The sequence below is a fragment of the Ambystoma mexicanum genome, chromosome 10 (genome assembly GCF_040938575.1).
Source record: "Ambystoma mexicanum isolate Mex_15411 chromosome 10, UKY_AmexF1_1, whole genome shotgun sequence".
Classification (NCBI taxonomy): Eukaryota; Metazoa; Chordata; class Amphibia; order Caudata; family Ambystomatidae; genus Ambystoma; species Ambystoma mexicanum.
In genome coordinates this window covers 1102412818-1102436930 of record NC_090932.1, presented here as the reverse complement: position 1 = coordinate 1102436930, position 24113 = coordinate 1102412818, and the positions used below count along the sequence as shown (strand labels likewise).

Here is a 24113-nt window from a genome sequence, read left to right as displayed (position 1 = left end):
GTGTGGTGATGTGATAATGCGGCAGTAACTGTTACTGCTGCATTACGGCTGATTCTAGCCACACCACCCAACTTGTAATGAGGCCCAATATATTACAACCTGCCTTATAAGTTTACGGCAGGCACCAGATATACGCAGTCCTTCCGCAACAGATCAGTAAACTGTTCAATGTATCAAAATAGGAAGTGTTCAGATAAGTACCTGGTTGGGGGGGTACAAAGTCCACAGTTATCCTGCACAAGTGTTGCAAAAGCCGAAATGCAGATAATTGACATGTCTTTTAAAAGCATCTCTTGCAAACAACATAAAGGTTACTCACCGTAGTGACAACAGTACTCTTAGTCCATAGTCCCTTTCCTCCATACTCTTGGGACCTCCCACAGAATGAGGAAGAGACTATTGCAGAGCAGCATTCATATACAATTTACCAGCAAGCACTGTTGCAAGTATGCCCTAGCCAAACCTCTGCAAGATCCTTTCACCATAGACCCCACCCAATCATCAGCCCCTTTATGAAGTTCAATTTGGACACTTTTTACTGGAATAAGAGTGAGTGCGTCTGTGGCAAAGGGGACTTAGGACAAAAGAGTAACTTTGTTACTACAGTAGGTAACCACCTTTTCCTACAGCATGACCTGTTCCGTCATACTCTTGGGAAATTCTAAAGCATCCCTCATAGAAAAAGAGTCGCTGGAACTTTATTGAGCAGAAATTCTTTGGAAAGGCTTGGCCAAAAGCAGCATCATTTCTCAAGCTGTAGTTGAGAGAGTAGTGCTGGCAGAAACAGTGAGGCGTGGGCCAGGTGGCTGCTTTGCATTTATTCAATAATAGAATATGCCTTCGGAAGGCAAATCAAAGCAGACTTTTCCCTCAAACGATGAGAATGGAGACCCTGCGGTGGGACCTTCAGTCTGAAGGCTTACAGAATAGTAGAGACCAGCCATCGAGCCACCTAAGTCCTAGACGCTGCTGAATCTGGAGTCTCAACACCAAAAGTCTTTCAGAGTTGAGCTCCTTTCCTGTGATCCCTTGTCCTTTCGAGAAACAACTTTAGTGCAGTGGCCACATCCAAGGTGTGCATGGGCCTTTCCACCTCCGAAATTAAGAGTCCGAAAGAAAATGTACAGAGAAATTCCCTCATAAATTAGGATGGGTCCTGGGAACCACTAAATCCCTGTAAGGTCCTCGATACATAAGGCCTGCAATTCACTATTCCTGCAGGCACGAGTAATGGCAACTTCAACATGGATTTTCAGAATCAGCCATGTAGACAGATTCGGAGAGGCCACTGTTCAAAACGAGTGCTCTTTTGGCAACTTTCCCTACATAGTTCTATGGACCCCAACACATTTTGCTTTTGACCCTGTCCTGACTTTTTACAGGGAAATGAAGCCTTCAGCTTTACTCCGATGGCATTTTGCTCATTTTGTTATGCGAAAACCGATCAGTCCTTCAGACTATAAGTACTGGGAAACTAGGTTCCCCTTTTTGATAACTTTTTTAACAGTGCACATAGCGTCTTACAATGCAGTGGCGATACTTTTGTATCATCCTAGTCTTTTAAATTTAGGATTTTTGGCTACTTTTATATGTGCCTAAAGACAGGCTGATGGCAGCAAACCTATTTGTACAATTTTTGCATTATTTTTTGTGTGCACATTCGTATTTACCACATGTGGTTACGAAACATGTCTAGTGCCCTAAAATGGCAGTGCCACAAGAGCTTTGCTTGCTCTTCGGCCATATTGTTGTTTGGCCTTCTTCCTTCTCAAGTCAGAAAATCCCATATAAGGTCATGCACTTGCCCGGGAAAGCTGCTGCTTTCGAGGGGTAGTGGGATGTACGTTAAAAAAAGTATCCCAAAAAATCGAATTACAAATCACGGAGCACACTTAACCATATTTTCTAATTTGATCTTTTGGGATTTCGCCCGTTTGTCCCCTGTACTGCCATTAATGTATATGGGGGACACCCCTGCAATCTCTGCAGCTCATAATACTGAACCCCCATAACCCCCGCTTGGTATTATGCACAAAAGATCTAATCTACTATGCCGAATGCACACTAAACGTGCATTCGGGATTTTAGATTCAATCTTTTTGTTCATTACAGGGCTAGTGACGCCTTTGTGTGTGCTTTGCCCAGGAAGGGGTGGGCCCGTCAGCTACACTCCACATCCGTGTTGCCTCAAAGTCTAGGTGTGTGGCATTAGCAAAACCCACCCTGGTCCCCAATTGGACTACTGCTAGCTGTTTGAATGGTGTAGATCCTTAACATTGGTGGGGTTTGACTTCCTTCCAGCCAGGATTTCAGATAAGAAGAGTACTCCTGCAGCCATTTCTTCAGATCAACGGTGGAGCCAAGCACCCTGTGTAGAAGAGCAGCCGACTAAAGATCTGTGGACGACTCCTGAAGAGACACAGGATCCCCTTTCTGTGTTTGGCCCAGTGAAGCCCTGATGACTACCTGATAAGCCAAGGCCCTGAGCGGTGCTTCCACCCTTGGACTGGTGGGGCCAACCAGACGCAACACGTTCGAGGATCCAGCCGTCCTGAGCCTTTGGAAGTGTCCCTGGACCACCCTGTGGACTGACCAGCACTCCAGTGGACTACCTCGCTAGAACCAGCATTGTTCTGTGTTTTCCGCCTGAACTTTAGTAGTTGCCAGCCTGTTGTGTAAGTCACCTTCATGATGCATTTCAGCCTCCCAGCTTCAAGAGATCCTGCTCTGGAAGGTCTTCATCTGCGACAGGACACCTGCTGTCACCTGTGTGGTGGCCATAGCTAGAATTCGTCTTTCCCCATCTAGTGAAGTGTCCTGAAGAGGTCTGCATCGGTGTATTCTGCAGTTCTTCTTTGCATAGGGTTACGCCCTGCTCCTGGAACCGACCGGAAGAATCCTTGCACCTGCAGCTCCAGGGCATCTCTAAGTGGAACCAATGGCAGGAAAACCTACCTCCAGCAACTGCCAGTCGACTCATCTAGTCATCTGGGAAATCGGAGTCAGGGGAGTAAGAAATCGCAGCGTATAGACTCCCCCTGTTCTCCTTGAAATAAACTGTGATTATTCCATGCCATCGCATTTTGATCATCGTGTCTAAAAGCAGTTGTACCTGAAAGATAGGAAAGCTCTATTTGAATGTTGCTTTGCCATAGCTGCTGACCGGGGGAAAAGAACTAGAAGAAAAATAAATTTGTGGTACATTCCATATTCCACGCACTAGAGATTACCTGGTGGCGGGGGTAAGGTGGGGAGAGAGACGTTGGCTAGATCTCAACCGATCACAGACAGGAAAGGGTAGTGCTAGGAGTACAGTGGACTTTGCACCATGCAATACCTAGGGACTGAGAGGGGCCTGGATACAGGTCATTTAACTCAGACCCTTTTATTCAGATTTTCTAGCTCACCACCCTTCCAGCATCCAGAATGGATCACTGGAGACACCTACTTTATTTGTTGGTTCTGTCAATGTGGATCCAAGGGTCACTTGTGCAATGGCTGTAGATTCGGGCCGGGATTGGGTCCGGCTGTACAGTGTTTCAAATCTTCAGTTCTGGGACACCTCCGACAGGCTTACAGTCGGATCTGCCAAACACCTCAAGACAGGAGACACAGCTACTCCCGGGAAGGGAATGAAGCACCAAGACTCAGCAAACAAAGACATGCAGCAGGGTCAGCATGCCCAACTCTTTGCGGTGGCAATAAACCAGGTCCAGGAAGGAATGGAGAGCAGCAGCAGGAGTAATGTTCCTAGTCCATATGTTCTGCAGAGTCCCAATCTCCAGCTCAGGAACACAACTGTAGCAGCATGGAGGTTTTGTTAGCAAACGGGCAGCCCTCTAGATGGTCCAGGCATACATCTGATGGCCACTGATGACAGGTGTCTGGAGCATGGATACATGACCAGTTGTCCCCACTAGTCTAGGGGAGGAAGGAAAGATCAAGGGCCTTCACTGAACGCAGGAGAGGTAGCAGCAGGCACAGGTGGTTGTCTTGGGGAATGCTGGTATCCTTCAGTAGCAATGCTCCAGGTCTTCTTCAGCATGCTTCTAGTCTTTAGACCCTTGGATCCAGTGGGTGACCTCCAGAACGGCTGCAGGACTTCTCATTGGAAATACAGACTGGGTGTTAGACAAAATTTGCATGCAGTACCCTCTGGGACCACTACACACAACTAGGACTACAGGTGTAAGCAAAACCAACCTTTGGTATAAGTCTGTACCACACAGTTTTTGGTAGCGAGCTGAGCAGCCAGGCTTATCTCAAGAGGTAATGTGAGCTTGTAATGATGTTACACAGAGGTCTACAATTACAAGTATTCAAATAAACACTTCCACTCAAGGTTTCTTGGTAAAACACTTATTAATTTATTACAGTCAGTTATAAAACATGCACTAAAAGGATGCAATCAATATCACACTAAAATATACTACAATACTTCACACTAACCGGTTCTGACACATTTAAACTACTTTGAAGGAGGAGCAAAATGGCATTCAGAGCAATTGAAGTAGGAGCAAAAAGGCATAAGTTAATAAAACGAATAGTAGAGTTGCTTTAAAACAGTGCAAATAGTTCACCAGAGGAGTTGGTTCAATGCAATAGGTAGGCAAAAGTCAATAGACTAGTGTCTTGTATAGGTAAAAACGGTTCTGGTAGATAAACGGAAAAGTCTTTGCAACGGTTCTCGGAAGTAGTTCTCAGAAGAACAAGTTATAGGTCGGATCACAAGCTGACTAGGCCTGCAAGTTGCCAAGGTTTCACAAACTTTCTCAGTGAGAGGTAAGTTCTCTCGGTCGGGTTTTCACAGTACCTTATATTGAAGAAAATGATGCAGCTGAAGACTTCTGTTCCTGCAGATCTCGCTGTTCCTGAGCCTCAGTCGTGGGGACAAAGGAAAGGACGTCGGGGACTCCTGCACTGCACGGGGACTGGTCACAAAGCTGGCAAACTGGCAAATCTTTGATTCCGGTAGCTGTCTTCAAGCACACAAACTGGTGTCCTTCTCCTTGGCTATTCGGTTTCCTGAAGCACTCTGAGGAAAATACAACCAGCTCCGAGAATGGTATCCAGGTGGCTTACGAGTTGATTGGTCCAACCAACTCAAAGGAAGAACCTTGAAGGGCTTCTCTGTCGAGATGAAATGGCGATTCGGACCTGCAGCAGGGCTTCACCGGGCAAACCAATGGTCCAGGAGTTGCAGGAGCCATCCTCTTCCAGCTCGTCTTTGGTTCTTTCGTTCCAGTGTTTGACTCTGCCTTCCAAGCCAAGATACTTGCCTTTTAAACAGTTTTCTCCCATTCATTCCAGCTTAGCTGCCACTCACCCAGCAGGGTGGCTGTCCTTGTCAGACAGTCAGCCAGCCAATCACGCCAGAGTGCATTTGGGTCTCCTAGGAGACTAAGCACAGGGAGTTTCGGGCACCTCCCTCACTTCCTGCCCACCGCAGACACTCAGGCACCAGAGGCGGTCTTCAGTCCTGAAGCCCGCCAAAGTCATAGAAGCAAAGGGACCAAACCTGGTTTGGCACGCAGAGACAAATTCTAGAAGGACCTTTCCAAAAAGAAATGGAGAAAAAAGAAAACCAGGACCTGTTTAAACAAAAGAGGCTCAGACGCCATCTTGAAAAGCATGGCTCGCGCGATTTAACGCTACCGGTGTCACCAGCCATTTTGACAGGAAAGGGTAGCACCTGACTGCTACATGAGTTGCTAGACACAGGAGATACTAGGTAACCCCTCCAGCACTCTATTGTAAGATAGTGTGTGCTGGGTCTAGGAATTTAAAAAGACTAGTAAAGTCAATTTAACTTTACATTCTCTGGGAAACAGCATTTTATCCCAGAGAAGGTATTTAAACCTTGGGACAGCCTAAAAAGACTTCCCTGTGTTACTGCACGGAGGGTGCGGTGTAATACACATGAAAAGATGATGCCTATGGAGTTGTCTAAAACTCCATAATCCAAGAACACAAGAGTAAAACACACATCAAAATACATGAGAGAGTGGAAAAAAAGGCTCACACGCTCTCCAGTCCTCAAAATCCAGCAAAGTTGCTGGGGGTCTCTGAGGTGAAGGGAATTAGCACATTTATGAGAATTCTTCCCAACACTGGGCTACCCCACCCCACCAATGACCGGCATCTCCACAATTCAAAGACGTAAGGATTGTCCAATCATGGACAGTCACAACTCCACATCTGCCAAGCAAGAGACATTTCCTGGTGGGGATCAGTATTCAGACTAGACGGTCCCAAACCCAGTCGTAACCAGTGCAACCACAGAAAAGCACTTGCCTGGAATTTGAAGCTGGATCCTGCGAAAGTGCTTGCCCTTATATGGAGTTTTTTGACCCGAGAGGGCAGTAAAAAAGGTGGAAAAACAAGACAGTCAAAGGACAGGACTTTGACCACATGCAACAGTTATTTTGAGTATTACCAGGTTACTCACCGTAGTGACCACCTTACTTCTAGTCCATAGTCCCCTTTCCTCCATATTTATGGGACGGGACCGGAGCACTTTGTAAAAAGTATCCACATTTTTTTCAAAAATATGTCCCTCCTCTCTTTCCTGCGCGGGGCCCGGCACCAGGCCGTAACCCCGGCCACCTTGGCTCCACCCCGCGCATCGCCCGTCAGTCCTTTTCTATCGCAGGGTCAAAGACCCATTAGCAATAACAGAGGAACCTTATTAGAGGGGACGGCGGGTGGGCGTATAGAGGAAAGGGGACTATGGACTAGGAGTAAGGTGGTCACTACGGTGAGTAACCTGGTAATACTCCTACGTCCCGTCCCCTTTCCTCCATACTTATGGGAGATTCCCAAGCACTCCTTACAGGAACTATGGGTGGATGGAAATACCCCTTACTGAAACAGGTTCTTCAGCACAGCCTGACCAAACTGAGCGTCAGCTCTAGAGCTCATATCGAGGCAGTAATGCTTACAGAAAGCAGATGGGGAGGCCCAAGTAGCCGCTTTAGTGATGGACTCCCAGGGAACATACTTCTGAAAAGCAACCGCGGCTGCCTTGCCCCGCACCAGGTGTGCATGGATACCTTTAGGAGGTTTCAGCTTTTGGACGGCGAAAGACTCTGTGATACAGGCGGCAATCCATCTGGAAATAGATGCCTTAGACGCCGGCCTTCCCTGAGGCTTACCGAAGGTCCCAAAAAGTTGGGAAGAACTCCAAAGCTCGGAAGTCCTGTCCAGTTAGAACTTAAGAGCTCTTCGGACATCCAGGCAGTGTAGAACCCTTTCCGCCTCCGAGGCAGGGTTCGGAAGAAAGACTGGAAGGGAAATCGACTGATTCAGATGGAATTCGGTCACTACCTTCGGTAGGAAAGCTGGGTTCGTCCGAAGGACTACCTTGTCCTTGTGAAAGACCAAGAAAGGATGCTCCACCGACAATGCCTGGACCTCACTCACTCTCCTCGCTGACGTAACGGCGATAAGAAAGGACACTTTCCAGGACACGTACTTGAGGTCAATCGTAGCCATTGGCTCAAAGGGTTTATGGCACAGCGCCGTCAGGACTACATTTAGGTCCCAAGGCGGTTGCGGACTACGAACCGGAGGGTAGATGCGTGTCAAGCAAGCAAAATGTCTCTTTACCACCGGGTTAGTTAAAGAATAAGAACACCGGTCTGTAGAGAGGTAAGCGGAAACCGCTGAGAGATAAGTCCTGCAAGACAGAACATGAACCCCCGACTCTGCTAGGAAGGATACGAAGGACAGCACCGTGTCAATCGTTGCCACCCTCGGGTCCAATTCTTTCTCCAAACACCAATGACAGAACCTGAGCCATTTACTCTTGTATTGGAATCTGGTCGAGGGTTTCCTGGCTGCCTGGATAATGCGCATGTTATCCGCAGACAAGCCCAAACGCTCTAGAGACTTGAACTCAGGCACCATGCCGCCAAGTTGAGCGATTGTGGGGAGGGGTGCCACATCTGTTGTTCCCTTTGGTGAAGAAGATCGGGAATTACTGGTAACCTGATCGGCGGACACACCGACAGGTGTTGAAGTTCTGAAAAACAAAACCTGGCCGGCCACCACGGAGCTATCAGTAGAAGAGAACAGTTGACAGAGCTCTTCAACTTCCAAATTGCTTGATGAACTAGGGGAAGAGGCGGGAAGGCGTAAGCTCTCATGTTGTGCCATGGAATCTCGAGAGCGTCCCCGAGAGAGGAGGCTCCCAGCCCCCCTCTGGAGGCATACTGAGGAAGCTTCTTGTTTACCGCCGTGGCGAAGAGGTCCACCTCCGGTGTGCCCCAACGCGAGAAAATCCATGAGACGATCTCTGCCTTCAACTCCCACTCGTAGCTGACCACTGTCCGCCGGCTGAGGGCATCCGCAGTGACATTCAGCTGGCCCGGGATGTGCACTGCAAGCAGCCAGACCCCATGAAGCACGGCCCACTCCCCAATCTGGATGGACAGGTCCACGAGAGGGAGAGACTTCGTTCCCACTTGCTTGTTTATGTAATAGATTGATACCACATTGTCTGTTCTTATGCGGACCACCTTGTTGACAATGAGCGGTCTGAACGCCTTGAGCGCCAGAAAGATCGCCAGAAGCTCCAAATGATTTATGTGCAGGAGCTTGCCCTGAGGCGACCAGAGGTCCGAGACCTGAAGAAGATCTAATGTCGCACCCCACCCCAAAAGGGAGGAGTCCGTCGTGATCGTCACCGTGGGGGCTGGGTCCTGAAACCCCGCGCCCACTGACAGGTTGCTGAGAGACGACCACCAGTCCAGGTCCACTCTCATGGAATCCGGAATCATCCGCTTGGAATCCGGGTCCACAGCCTGACGCCAGGAACTCCGAAGAGCCATCTGGGTCAGTCTCATTTTGAGACGAGCAAGAGGAAGAGCCAGTACACACGAGGCCATGAGGCCCAGAAGCCTCTGGAACCACCAGGCCGACATGCTCTCCGACTGGGCAAACTTCTGACACGTGGCCAACAGATCCGCCATTCTGTCCCCGGTCAGATACACTCGGCAGTCGATCGTGTTCCAACGAAAACCCAGGAAAGTCAGGTCCTGTGAGACCATCATGGAGGATTTCTGCCAGTTCACCTACAGCCCAAGATGGAACAGGAGCTGAAGGAGAGACTGGAGGTTGCCCGCTGCTGCCAACGGACAAAGGCTGCGTAGGAGCCAGTCGTCCAAATAGGGATACACATGGATACCCTGGAGACGAAGATAGGCCGCAATCACCAACATCATCTTCGTGAAGACACGCAGCGCCGAACTGAAGCCAAAAGGAAGCACCCAAAACTGGAAGTGCTCCTCTCCCAAAGAGAAGCGGAGGTATCTCCTGTGTGGATTCCAAATCAGGATATGCATGTACGCATCCTGAAGATCCACCACGCTGAGCCAATCGGCCATCTGCAAAGAGGAGCGAATCTGGCCAGGCGTGATCATCTTGAATTTCTCTTGGGGTAGGAAAAGATTGAACTGGGAAAGGTCTAGGATGCTGCGCAGGCCAGCCTGGTTGGGTTTGGGCACCGTAAACAGCCGCGACTAAAAACCCTCCCCTCGCTCCCCAAGGGGAACTGGTTCCACAGCTCTGAGGTGCAGAAGTTTCTGAACCTCGGCCTTGAAGGAGGGTGAGCCCGACAGCTGAAAAGGAGGGTCGAGGGTGGGGTAGGGGGTAAAGGTAAGCGGAAGCCCGCTCGAGCGAATGACAAGACCCATCTGTCTTCTGTGATGGTCTGCCACGTCTCCCAATGAGACGCAATGCGTCCTCCCACCGGGGTCTCGTGCGAGCGCGGAAAACCCTCATTTGGCAGGCTTATCGGTGGCCCTGATGAGGAGGCTGAGGAGCGGGAGAAAAACCGCGTACGCTGTTGTCTACGGCGGTTATTCCCCGCAGGAGTATCCACTCTGTGAGATTTGCGGTCGAGGAAGCCCCTAAAACCAAAGGAAGGTCGACTTTGCGACAACGGTCTTTGAGACTTGAAAGGGGCTTTAACCAGAACAGACAATGATTTAGCCACCTGAGTGCAATCTTTGGTTTTGGTGAGCTCTACATCAGTAGAAGAGTGAAAAAGCTCCTTACCATCGAATGGCAGGTCCAGAACCTTGGCTTGCACTTCCTTCGAAAACTTAGTGGCATGCAGCCACGCTTGCCGCGAGGTCTCATCACCAAGCATAAGGCCCGAGCCGAGGTGTCTACGTGATGAGCCGCAGCCTCCAGGAGATCCTGGGCCAAGACCCTGGCATCGGAAAGGCCCCCTCTGAAATCTTCCAACTTCTCGACCGGAATGTGCTCCTCAAACTCCGACAGACCTTTCCACATCCGCATGTTAGCTCCCGCCAAAATCAATTCTGCATTGGCCTGTCTGAGCTGTAAGGCCGAATTGGCAAAGATTTTCCTCCCTAGGGAGTCCAGGAGCTTGTCCTCCTTTCCCAAGACCTGAGTAGCCGTCGCGGAGGATGCTGCTGCAGGCCTGGATTGCAACGTAGCTGCAGCCACCTCTGTGGAGGAGGGAGGCGGACAAGACAAGGCCACTTCTTCCGAAGAATGCAGCCTGTACCTCGTGTCAAACTTTTTATTGACAAAAAGTCCCGAGTGTGGCTTTTCCCAAACTCTTCGGACCTCGGCCAGAACGTCCTTCTGCAAGAACAGGCCGGTACGCTCCAAAGGAGACAAGGTGAACGCCCCAGAAAGCACACCCTCCTGCGGAGCGGGTGCCTCGGGCACCGGAACATCTAAGAAACTCATCATGTCCAGTACCCGGTCATGAAAGGCTCTGATAGAGCGGGGAAGGTCCTTGTTGTCCTGATCGCCTTGAGGGTCATCTGACAGGTCAGGATCCTGCTGAGCCTTGTCAGGCACTGCCTTGTCCACTGGGGACAATGGTGGCAAAGGCAGAAGCGCAGGGGGAGGCACCACGGGCAAGGGAGGCACCGGCGGGACTACCGCGGGAACAAATGGAGCCAGAGGCGCAGGTGGACATATCTCCTTGAAAAGCCCTTTGAAATATTCCCTCATGGGGTCGGTGCGCCTAAGCACTTGAAATTTTTCCGAAAAAGGCATCCTCAGGAGATTGTTTTGGAACCTGAGGAGGCCTCTCATGAGGTGGACAAATCCAGGGACGTAACAGGGAAGGGTGCCACACCGGCCCCTCCGCCGACGTATCCACATAAATCAAGGGAGCCACCCCCGCGGGCAACTAAACATTGTGCGGAAGAGGCATCCGGGCGTTCCAATCATAAACCGGCCGGTAAGGATGCGCACAAGGGACCTTAGGTTCACCCAAAGGACCGAACCCTACACCAGGGGCCGATGGCGTAGTTGTAGGGGTAGTACCTAAAATGGCCGCCGTGGTCGTGGCGGGAACGGCCGCCAGTTTGTCCTCATCTGAGGGGAACTGCGACACGTGAGGAAGTGAGGCAGGGGTCCCCTTCGATGGGTCAGGGGTCTTAATTTTAGCCTTAACGTAAGGAACCTCGGCAGAGCCGGTGCTATGAGGCCTGGAATGTTTCTGCGACATACCAACCGCCAACTGAGCCTTCAAAGGAAGGGCCTTGGCACTGCCGGTAAAAGAAGAAACTTTCTTCTTTGCCCCCTCAACAGATCTGGTGTTACCACAAGAGCGGAAACGGTGCGCCGTCACCGACAGGGCCTTGCCTGGCCCCTCAGAACTGTTGGTAGCTTTAGCTTCTGTACGAGGGACCTCGGACCTAGGCCTGGTAGAAGCCTTATCGGCAAGGTCCTCGAACATGCGTTCGGTAACCTCGAGCCCAGCCAAGACCTCGGGGCGTACCGCGGTTTTGTTTTTGAGGGAAGCCGAAAGAACGGCCTCAGAGCAAGCGCCGGTACCCCACGACTCAGTAGAACTGGGTCTACACACAGCCCCCACAGGAGGGGCCTCGGAGTGTACTCCGGTGATCACAGGCCCCTTACGGAGACCCTCGGAGAAAACTCTGGTAGAATTATTAGACCCGACAGGCACCTCAGGGCGAACCCCGGTAACAGAGCGATCAACGCCCCTCCTGGCCCGAGAGGAACCCAGAAAGGTATCCCCCGGCTGGGGTGCTCTGAAAAGTAAAGAATTTACCGGGCGTTTTTTCTTCTCGTCGATGAACGCCTGAAAATGAGAAGGAGGAGTTTGTCCGAACACCTCCTCCCACCGCTCCAACCGACGTTGAAGTGCCCGGACCGAAAGGCAGTCACAGTAAAAACAGGAGTCCCAACGGTGTTCCGGACCCAAACACTCTAAACAAAGAGGATGGGGATCCGCCCTCGCGAAGCGACGGTGACACGATGAACAGTCTGGAAAATCTAGCTTAAAAGACATAGACAGACTAGTAAACGAACGCTAGCGAGAGCCAGAGAGGAAAACAGGGAAGAAAGTCTTCCGAGGATGCAAGTGCATCCGGCCCCGATCGTGCGGAGAAAAGGACTGATGGGCGATGCGCGGGGCGGAGTCAAGGAGGGCGGGGTTACGGCCGCGTGCCGGGCCCCACGCAGGAAAGAGAGGAGGGACACAGTTTTGAAAAAAATGTGGATGCTTTTTACAAAGTGCTCCGGTCCCGTCCCACAGGATGGAGAGAAGTTCCATAACTATGGAGGAAACGGGACGGGGATGTAGGAGTATATGGTACTCGAAATGGCATTATGCAGTAAAAGAAAAATAGTAAATAATGATGATGGTGCACCCAAGACGTAAGGCATGGTTCAATGCCAAAAGCCTGTCTTAGGAGCATCAAAATGCAAAGTATGTTGCCCAAAAAGAAAATGTTGACAAAGGATTATGTAACCCTGCTGTACTCCAAGGTGTGTGCTACATTATAAACACATGACTGACGGAAACAGTGCTCCTGCACTGGTAGCCTTAGGGACTCACCAGTGCCCACAAATAAATGAGGTAAGCAAATCTAAAAAATATTTATTTACCTCAAAAAATGTGCTGGGGTTCCGCCTAAATCTACTGATAGAAAATGCAAAAATAAAAATCTTCCCCGACAGACACTGTGGCAACTTCTAGTTGGCATACGAACATGGCAACTAATGCCGCCTATAAAGGGTGTTAAGGACAGAGTCACCACCCGCATGGTTGCATATCCTGAGCCGTCATGTTCTCCAGTTCCGCTGAAGATCCTTTACGCCTTGTTGGCCAATTCCTTGTGCCGGTGCGCCAATCTCCACCCCTTTACTTCATTCTTACTCCCGTTTCTTCTGCTGTGAGCCTGCCAGGAACCCAAGTTCAACCTCCCAAGTTGGCAAGAACCTGCTGACTCTGTCCAGGGTCAATGCAAGACATGCATTCATCCAGTCGTCTATGAGGGTGTCTGCTACATCGTGGAACCTATCTAGTCTACTTTCACTGCCGTCCGAGGTCACCAGAGGAACCAGAAATCAACCGTAGGTGAATCCCCTTGAACCCATGAACAGATTGCCCAGCAATACTACATCAGTGAGACAAGTCTTCCCTAGCCATCCTTGATCAACTCTGGGTTATCTTACCTTAGTGGGGACTCCAAGGGTAGAAATTGCATGTCTCTTGAACAAACCCTGCCTAATAACAAAGATGGAAAAAAATGGGATGGGCTCTCCCTTCACTGGTTAGGGACTGACAAGTGCACCCCAAAGTGAGTTGAGCAGGTGGGTAAGGCAAAGGATCCTTCAAGATCCAGGCTACTGGCACATGTGCTGGGGATCTCCACGAAAGTCAATGGAGACAAGGATCCAAAGTAACAACTTTCCTAACACTTTGCTAGACAATAGAACCTGACTAGCGACTGATCACTGTGGTGTAGTTAGGCAAATATTATGCCACCCCTTCAACCCCAACAATAGGCTTTTATATGCTCTACACATGAGAAATAATATCAGAAGTAGAATAGAGAAGGGGTTTAGCACCTGAGTCTCATGCTGCGACAACTTGAAGATTTCTCGAGCAAGTGGTAAAGTCTGAGTGTCCATCACCAGATACAGGGTGTGCATCAAGCCTAGGAGTCCAGTCGCTCGTAGATCTGTGGCAGGGTCCAAACCTATGAGAGATCACACAAAAGAAGAGAAAAATGTGACTATACACAAGATTCCTCCCATGGCACTTGCAACAAACATAACATTAAGCAAAACAAATCTGAATCAAAGAGACTTCCATGCAGTGAGGCCGTCACTGGTTTATCATATCCCCCCCAATGTTTCGGTTCCATTTTTTTCCAGAGTATGGGATCTTCTAAAGACGAGCATGGCTTAAATATTCCCCAAGAGACAGAAGGACCTGTACACAGCAGCAGGATAATTTCAAACATCTTTATTGCCCATTTTCTTTAGATGCCTGGGTGAAAAAAAATTCTATGACATCAAGTTAGTTTCCTCTATCCTGCTTTTGTAGACAATAAGTTACTTTACTTCAGTAATATTCTTTTGAGTGAATTTTGCTCCAGATTGGATTTGCATAGCTTTTCACAACCATCAGGGGAGTACTGCGCATCCCTGCACTACTGGCTCTCAAATTTCTGTCCGAAATACATAAGCGTAGTTGACTGAGTCTCCTTTCCTCAGTTCCGCTCACATTTCCCCACGCCACAGAGAAAGTACATATAATTCGCTCACAGTAGACCCTGCTTGAATTTCTGTCTTTACTACCCTTGCCCCCTATGCTAATTGAATATTATGACCACAGGGACGGGACCATGGGATGCTATGCACAGCTTGCAAACAAACCCATGTCTTGCTTTAAGATAGTTGGAGTACAAGCATGTGACTCAAGCACACCCAGAGCCCGCCCCATGCAACCATCAATATTTTGGGTGTGGGGTGAGGCGGGTTAGAGATTCAGAACCACTATAAAAAAAAGAGTAGGGTTCTGGGCAGCCAAAATTTGTGGGCCTGCAGGGTTCACCATAACGTCTACCCAAACTCTTACTTGTAGGAGACTGAGCAGCAAGGCTTATACTAAACAGACCAGCTTTGGTATACATTTAGAGTAAACCCCTTTTAATTGTATAAAAGGAATTGTTACAAACTGTTATTCACTTGCATATAGAAGGTGACATCCTACAGCATAGTGGTCCATTGAAATCATGTACATTGACAAGTCCATCATATCCCGCAGGCCCTAAACCCCTGTCTGCTTCTGCAAACACACCTCTCTTTACCATCCAATGCCATTTTCTATTCCAAGGTGCATCTCCTAACACCTTACACTAGACACACAAACCCCCAAAGACTGTCACCACAGGTCTAGCTGTGAACCCATCAACACTAACCGAGCCTCTTTAGCCCTGTCGCACATTCCCACATCAGCGGCTATCGACCCAAATTGCTGTAGTCCATCAGATCTTGGGCTCTTCCTCATGGATAGCATACTCCCAAGTATCGTCACCCATCCCATAGGAAGCAGATTGGCACTCAGGAACTGGGTACTTCCGACCTGCACCCATCAACACCACAGGTTTCCCCATCAGCTTTTCCCACTGTCCCATTAATGAACCCAACCACCATTTTTCTTACTACAGAGCCAAGCGCAGCAAGACCACCAATAGTGGTGGATGGGTGCTATACAAGACCACTTAGATTACATAATACCTATACAAAAGCCAAAGCATTTGTTGGTAATGTTGTTAACAGGACTAAAGTGCAAGGAACACGTACATGGGCACATATCCGTCTTATTTTATTTACAACGGGCATCCACACTTAAGGCACTGAATCTAAGAAGACTGCTTAAAAATAACACTGGCAGGCCCTACACACAACATTCAGGTTACTACACGGGGCAAGTAGCTAGATACTAAGGAACATGCATTGCCATAATGGATGTGGCTAGAACATGGAAATGGAACACGACTGCAAGTACTTAATCATATGTTGGCAGTGCCTCACAAATACCTACAGATTACCTGCATAAAAGCCTAAATTATACCCTTTGTCAATTCTGTTTTTTAAACTGGGCGTACGTACAAGGAACAGATGCAAGGACACACATCTGTCTTATTTTAGTTACAGCAGGAATTCATTTGCATGGACAATTAAGACATTAAATCACAGAAGACTGCTTAAAACTAACATTGGCAGGCCCTCTACAACACAAAATGTGATGTTACTACATGACAGAAGTAGATTGAAATCAAGAAATAAAAGTGTCCCAAGCACTGCCATTTATTAGCTATTCAAAATCCTAAAGTATATTGTTTGTTAGTGCTTGTTTTTAACTGGACTTCAGAGCAACAAACAGCTGCATGGGCACACATCTATCTTACTTAAGGCATAAACTCTCAGAAGACTGCTGAAAAATAACACTGTTAGGTCCTATACAACACAAACTTTGATATTACTACACAATAGGCTATGCTTTTCACTGAGCTCTTCACCCATATATAATTTATAGGTTATACTTTGATTTGTAATTAAGAGATGGTTTTCATACAATATGTTTCAGAATTACATTTCAGGATACTGTTACCTTGTCAATCCCGCTGATGCATTGCCATTTATACACATCCTCATATGAAACTGTGATTTGTCTATTGAGTAAACCTGAGGGTCCACCCAATGGGTGGACGTCAATTGCAATGCATTTTGGATGTGACTGCCAAGTGTGCATGTTGATTTTGTGTGGTCATTGTGCTTGCAGTTTCGCGTTAGGCTTGGGGTAGCACAAGGGGGATTGCAGGGACCCAACAAGAGCATAGTAATTCAATATACGTTCCCGCTAGCTGAAGGTCAGACACACAGGACTCCTACGGGCAGGGAAATGGATATTCAGGGAGGTTAGGGTTGGGAGGAAGTGATTTTCCTCTAGAACACCAGGATTCTTATTGAGTAGTGATGCCATGGAGGACGAGGCAGTACTGCAATAACCCCATTATGCAGACAAGAGGGCATGCATTGAATCTTTGACATTTTACAATAGTGCATGCAACTGCATGTTATTCAGTGTGCATGTGCTCTGCAAGTAAAGTATAGCAGAGCCCTCAACTGAAGGCAGTTCTCTTAGGGGTTAAAAGACCATATTTATAATACCCATTCCCCCTCTTGCGCTGCAGCCCGAAACATACAGCAGAGTCTGACAAAACCTTTGGTCCAACTGTCACATATTCACTGACGTAGTGTTCAGGCACAGAGATGACTGCTATGTGCTGCATTATTTTTATAATGTCTTAAACTATACTTCGCTGCTAGTACTTGAATGATCACCAAATTCAATTACTATTTGCATGCAATGTAATGGATTTTCATTTTATGTTTGCACAAACTATGGTCTTCTGAAGGGCCTTCATCCACCACAGCCCTTCGAAGCCATAACAATGGTAGTAGGCACTATACAAATATCAAATAACATTGCATTTGCAGTTCAATAGAGCCATCACAGCAGTCAATGCCAGAGGCTTAGGAGTCATTCCTTTTTGGCGGACCATTTTTATCGAGGTTGGAATGAAAATGTCCCCAATAATGTTTAGGGTGATCAGAGATATCGCAAGCATTTCTGATCATACTTTCTTGTAAATTGCACCACAGGAGATTTCTCATCCATGAGGCCACGATGGACTACCCTTCATTCAGGATTTTGCGATTAATGATTTAACGAGCAAACATACAAGTCCTATAAACCTCGTATCCTTTGTTTGATCTGGTGATACAACCCACCAAATGCACATCAGGTGGTTTTTTAATATCAAACTCAGTTATGCTAGAATGGGAGGGCACTTTTCACGGCAAGTGTAGAAAATCAATATTTGGTGTTCAGCACCTCAGACATTCTCTATTTGTATGTTGAACATACTTAGCCAATTGTGGTGGTGTGCGATAATACTGATACAAATATTTTAATTGAATTTGCTTATGAGAGTATCGCACCAGCACCAGATGAACATGTTTCATAGCAGCCTCCCATTGCGTGTAACAGACCTGCCATCCAAGCAGTTCTTCCCATCTTTTCCTAGTTGTAGCTGGCTGCTTGCTGGGGGATAAAAACTGTTTATAAAGTGTTGAGATAATATGGGTACATCCTGCTGATTTCAATACATAGTTACCATTGGGCTACCAGGCAGCAACGTTGGAAATCCATTAACTAGCAGCTTGAGGGAGGCCTGTGAGCTTTGGTACCACACAATATACATGCTATTTGAGCTGCCCCATCTCTTTAAGACCATCATATCGGGTAGGAATGCACAAGAAAGACATTAGTCTCAGCAATGCAAATCCCCTTAAAGAAGTTTCAAATGTTATAGGCACTTTTCTGATCTTATGCAAGAATATGTGTGAGACTACACAGCTCCTGATGCCAAGATATTTGCAGACAACTACTGACATCCTCTTTGTCATTCCCTCTCCAGACCCATGGACTCCCCATATGGTCTCAGTCCTCTCCCCATTCACTTCTTTGATCATTAATGGTGGAGCCAGATGGGAAGGGCTCTTGGCACACTTCCCATCTTCCAGGTGCATCATGAATGTCTACCAGAATGGCACCATCATGTCCAAGGGCTCTCAGCCCAACCTCTTGACAGGCGTGTTTCGTCTCTCATTAACTCCCTCCCCTCACCTCCGCCTGCCACCCCTCTCACCTCTTACGACAGTTGTACCTAGTCCCTGTACCCCTCCTCGGAAGACCTTTAAAGGCAGCAAACAGCTTTACTTAGATACCCTTAATTCTTGTTCCGCTGTTAAACACTCCTCTGACATCTGTCAACTCCTTGCAGACTTTGACCTCGACATCTTCGCCCTCACTGAGACGTGGTTCAATGCCAGCTGTCACTACTTTTGATACCCTTCATCCCGAGGGCTACAAGATCCTCTCCAAGCCCAGGCCTAAATGTTCTGGTGGTGGAGAGGCCCTCATCTTCCCTGAATGGGTCCCTACTTCCATCATACCCACTCAATCCTACTCCTCCTTTGAATGCCTTGTCTGCAAGCTGTGTCTCCTACCCTCTCGCTCACTCTCGCCACCATCTACAAGCCCCCTGGGCCAGTCTCCCTCTTCCTTTCAGAGTAAGCCGACCGCACCTCTTCTCTCCTGACCTCTACCCCTAAGCTTCTCCTCCTCCGAGACTTCAATATTCATCTTGACTCATGATGTGGCTACTTTACTCTTCCGCAACCTCTGTGACTCTTTCCCCCACCATTCTTCCCTCACGCCCGACCCACTCAGCCGGGCACACCTTGGATGCTCTCATCTTAGTGGACATCCTTTTCTCTAACCCTCTCACTACCTCTCTCCTGGTCGGACGATGCTCTCCTCACCAATCATCTGGAGTTCTTGTGCTCCCCGTGAGCCTCTTCCTGCACTGCCAGTCTCCTTCTCTGTCATTCGACCGATGAAGCGAGTGTCAGTAGCTGCTTTTGCCGTCTTTCATTCCCCCTCGGACCCCTTCTCTATTGACTCTCCCAACAACTCAGTCCTTGCTAATCTTCACCTCTCCATCTCCAACACCCTTGACCCTGCCATGAGTATCAGCATTAAGCATGCTTCCAAGTGCAATAATTGGTAGGTTTCCGACCTTGTCTCACTGAAAAGCAAGTGCAAAGTTGCAGAACGGAAGTGGTTGGCTTTTAGCACATCCTCTGACAAACTGGCCTGTCGCCTGCTCCAAAGGCAATATAGATTCTCCATCCGCTCTGGGGCTGCCAACAACACTGATGAACTTTTCAAAATATGTAAGGAGCTTGACAATCCTACTGCAGTCTCCCCTGCTCCTCCTCCTTCCCAGGCCCACTGCACGGCTTTGGCTGCCAATTTTGCATCCAAACAAAACTCAGGGCATTCTGTCCTCACTCTCCTCTACCCCCTTCCCTCCTCTCGCACCTGCTCTCAGGCCTCTCTTTGTGCCCAAGTCCTTCCTTCCCCCTACTCTCCGCTTTCTCAACCATAGCACTGGAGGAGGTTGCCAAGACAGTTGGCTCTATGAAAGTCTCCTCTAAACAGGTGCTTATATGCTACTCCAGAATTATCAAGGACACCATTGCCTCCCTTGCACCCTCTTTGGCAGAGTTCTGCAACCACTCTTTTGCCTATGGCACCTTCCCACTACCCCTCAAGCACTCCCTTGTGCATTCCCTCCTAAAAAAAGCAATCTGCTAACTCTTCCTGCCCAGCTAACTACCACCCTATCTCCACTACCCCTTTCTTGGGCAAACTCTTGCAGAAGGTGGTCATCTCCCAACTAACTATCACAACGAATCTGTTGGCTGTCTCCACGACCACCAGTCTGGCTTTAGAGCAGCCAGAGGCATAGAAATTGCTCCCCTGAACACCTGTGAAGACTTTCTCCCAAACCTCGACTCCAACTCTCCCTCCGTTCTCATCCTCCTCGATTTGTCCTCTGTGTAGAGATATGCATGTCTCAAACAATGGTAAGAATGTTATGCCTCGCGGTGGTCACGCGCGCTCTTTTGTATTGATATGAGCAAGAGCCGCGTGACCAAGCTGGCAGTTGAAAGGTGTACATTACCAATGTTGGTTGGGGCTCCGGGGAGCTCCGTTTAATAAACAAACTCCAATTTAATTACGTGTACCGTGCCTCTTTCAGTGGCAACGAGGCACGCCACGGAGCCAGCGGGGCGATCCTCTGAGGAGAGGCAGAGTGCCGGGACGTCAGCATCCGTAGCGGTTCCCAGACGCCGCACAGAGCAGCACACGGAGGTGGGGGCCACAGGAGGACTGTCTCCGCAGCAGCCGGATGGTGAGGTGCTGCAGGGAGACGGTCTCCGCGGTGAAGGAGGAGCGTGGCGCTCTTCGTTCCCCTGCCTCGGCGGCTCACTGATAAGAGCCATAGCAGCTAATCCAGGTCGGTGCCGCCCACCCACCCCAGCCTCATTGGACACAGAGGTGAGGAGCGGAGGGGGAGTGGGGCTGGGCCAAGCACAAACAACAAGAGGGGGAGGCACATTAGAGATAAACTCTAAACTGAAAACAGGGCCACCTGTATTATAAGACAGCGCCACCAAGAGGACACAGCTGGTATAGAAAAGAAAAGTGCTGCCCAAAAGACGTTACATAGAAATTCAAGGTTTAAAGAACTTTGGAATATAGATTAGGATACCCAAAGGGACATTGACATTGGGGAAGGAGGAACCAGTTAGTGACTGGCAAAGGTAGAGTCAACTGTCTGTGAGAGTGTGCACACAATAAAAAATTGGTAGTGACAATATTAGGATAATACAAATAAGATGGCTGCAGCAAGTATGTCACCGCCACCACCGTTCCTGGCAGAACCAGGTGCCCCGCCAATTAGGTGGGACAGGTGGAAGAAGTTGTTTGACACGTATTTGATTGCCATAGGAGGTGACAAGTTCGCATCAGCGAGGAAAGAAGCGATTTTGCTACACAATTTAGGAACCGAAGGCAGGAGCGTTTATGATGGGTTGCCAGATCTTCCACAGCAAGGCCAAGGAGATGTGGATCAGTATTCTATGGCAGAAAGGAAGTTGGAAGTTCATTTTGAAGCTAAAAAGAACATAACATTTGAAAGACACAAGTTCTTCCAGAGGTTACAAGATCCACAAAAACCTGTGGAAAACTTTATTGCAGCGTTAAGATCCCTTAGTCACAGGTGTGAATTTGGACTACTCACAGACTCTCTGATAAGAGACCAATTGGTTAGATGCACGAACAATGTAAAAATACAGGAGAGGCTACTGTCAAAAGATGCATCACTGGAGTTAGCCATAGACACAGCAAGAAGCATGGAACAGACCCATAAATATATGAATACTATGAAAGGAGATAAGTCAGAAGGAGTGGCTGCAGTGAGGGGATTCTGCAAAGGGGTTCCTAACAAGGAAATTAGATGTTGTAAGTGTGGGAGTAACCGCCACATATCAACGAGCATGTTCTGTTCAGCCAGAAATATATTGTGCTTGAAATGCAAGAAAAGGGTCATTTTGCGAGAGTCTGTCGTGAATCGGGAATGGTACAGAAAATCAAAGCAGGAGGAAGAGTGCATGAACAAGAAGAGGATCATGCAATGGGAGTGAGCAACCAAGCAAAGCATGTGCTAGAAATATTGGAAGTTTCAAATAAGGGAGGGGCACCAACGGATGTGTTCATGATCAACGGGAGAGTAGTAACAATGAAAGTGGACAGTTGTTCACCGTGGACATTGATGTCGAAGGCAACGTTTTTGGGTTGCATGCAGGGAGATGTAAAGCAGTTGAAAGAACATAACATTGAACCCTATGCTTATGGAAATGTAAAAATTGAGATTTTAGGGATGTTCCAGGCATCCATCAAATACAAAGGAAGAAGCTGTGGAGCTGAGATATATGTTACTCATGAAGGTTTGTCACTCCTGGGATGGGGTGAACAGTGGAAGTTAGGAATCAGAATCCAAGCAAATGCGGAAAGGCCTATTGATGTAGCAGAGTTGAAGGATAAATGGGAGAAGGAATATCCTAGAGTGTTTCAAGAAGAATTGGGAATGTTAAAGGGATTTGAGCATCAATTCCAGCTGAAAGCAGGAGCCAGTCCTAAAGTGCACAAGGTGAGGCTATTGCCTCATGAATTAAATGAAAAGTTAAAGGTAGAAGTGGAATCGCTACTTCAAAAGGGAATAATTTAGAAGACTGAAAGCTCCGAGTGGTTGTCGCCGGCGGTGGTAGCAGCGAAGGCAAATGGAGACATCAGACAATGTGTAGACCTGCGAGACCTGAACAGAAACATCTTAATAGATAGACATCCCCTGCCGATAATTGGTGACAAATTATCTGTGTTGAACAATGCCAAGATATTCTCAGTTATTGATCTTTCTCAGGCGTATCATCAAGTCCCATTGAAGGAGGATTGTCAACATTTGACGGAATTTATTACAGTGTTTGGAACCTTTAAATATTGCAGGATGCCGTTTGGACTCTCCTCGGCGGCAGCTGTATTCCAAAGGGTGATGGAGACAGTGTTGAGTGGAGTAAAGAACATAATTGTGTTTCAGGACGATGTACTGATATATGCCAGTTCCACGGTAGAACATGATGAGGTGTTAAGACAGGTGTTAAACAGATTGGGTGAGGCAGGGTTAACTGTGAAAAGGAGTAAGTGCAAGATTGCAGTACACAAAGTGAAATATCTGCGACATGAGATAGACGAACAAGCGGTGAGACCTAAGAGGAATTTGGTGGAAGCAGTGAAAGTTGCGCCTGTGCCAGAAAATAAGGAACAAGTGAAATCATTTTTGGGGTTGGCCGAATATTATCATAATTTTGTGAAAGTTTTTGCCAAAGTCTCTATTCCTCTTAGAATGTTGCTCAAGAAGGGGGCGAAATTTGAATGGTCGCCAGAATGTGATGTAGCTTTTGAGAGTGTCAAGAAAGCAGTGTGTGAAGCGCCCTCCATAGGAAGATTCGATCCCAAAGACAGGAGTGTTTTGGTGGTTGATGTGAGTATGCTTGGACTGGGAGCAACATTAGTGCAGTATGACGAGGACAATACAGAAATAGTTATTGCATTTGTGTCTAGGACGCTAAGAGGGGCGGAGTGCAAATATTCTGTTATAGAAAGGGAAACTTTGGCCATGTTCTGGGCTGTAAATCATTTAAAGTTTTCTTGTGGGGAAGAAGGTTCGTAGTCAGGTCAGACCACAAGCCCATGGTTCAGCTTTTTGAGAGTGGGAGATGGGCGTTGGGCTCCCCAAGGATTAGCAGATGGGGTTTGGGACTCCAAAATTATAACTTTGATGTGAGCTATTTGCCGGGAAAGAGAAACGTGGTAGCGGACTGTTTGTCCAGGCTGCCGGTAAACAGTGATATTGTTGAAGAAAGGGAGACAGAGGAGGAGTCAGTAGTGGCTGAAATCCAGAGTGCAGTTAGTAAAGAAGAGTGGATACAGGAAGAAGATCTAGATGAAGATCTTAAACTTGTGAAGTGTTGGACTGTGAAAGGATGGCCAGCGAAAGGAGAGTTAGAGAGTAAATTCAATACCTGGTGGGAGATAAGGGATGAGTTGAATTTGTGTGAAAACAGACTGAGGAGGGGTAGATGCGTTATTCCACCACAATCACTCAGATCTGTATTGATAAAACTGGCATATCAGGGACATCCAGGAGAAGCAGCTATGAAAAGGAAGTTGAGGCAGAATTATTGGTGGCCAGGAATAGACAGAAGTGCAGAAAGGTATGTCAAGGATTGCATGGCTTGCCAAACTAGTGACAAATGCAGGGTGG

The 24113-nt window shown here is 48.0% G+C and overlaps 1 protein-coding gene across 3 annotated transcripts in view; it reads right to left on the bottom strand.

Annotated features, from left to right (window-relative positions):
- Window positions 1–24113, bottom strand: part of ELMOD3 (ELMO domain containing 3) — a 635597-nt gene that overhangs the window by 93958 nt on the left and 517526 nt on the right. For all 3 annotated transcript variants that reach the window (XM_069618948.1, XM_069618949.1, XM_069618950.1), the window contains one exon: window positions 13870–14000. In XM_069618948.1, coding sequence (XP_069475049.1) covers window positions 13870–14000 — 131 coding nt within the window. The remainder of the gene's footprint in view (window positions 1–13869; window positions 14001–24113) is intronic.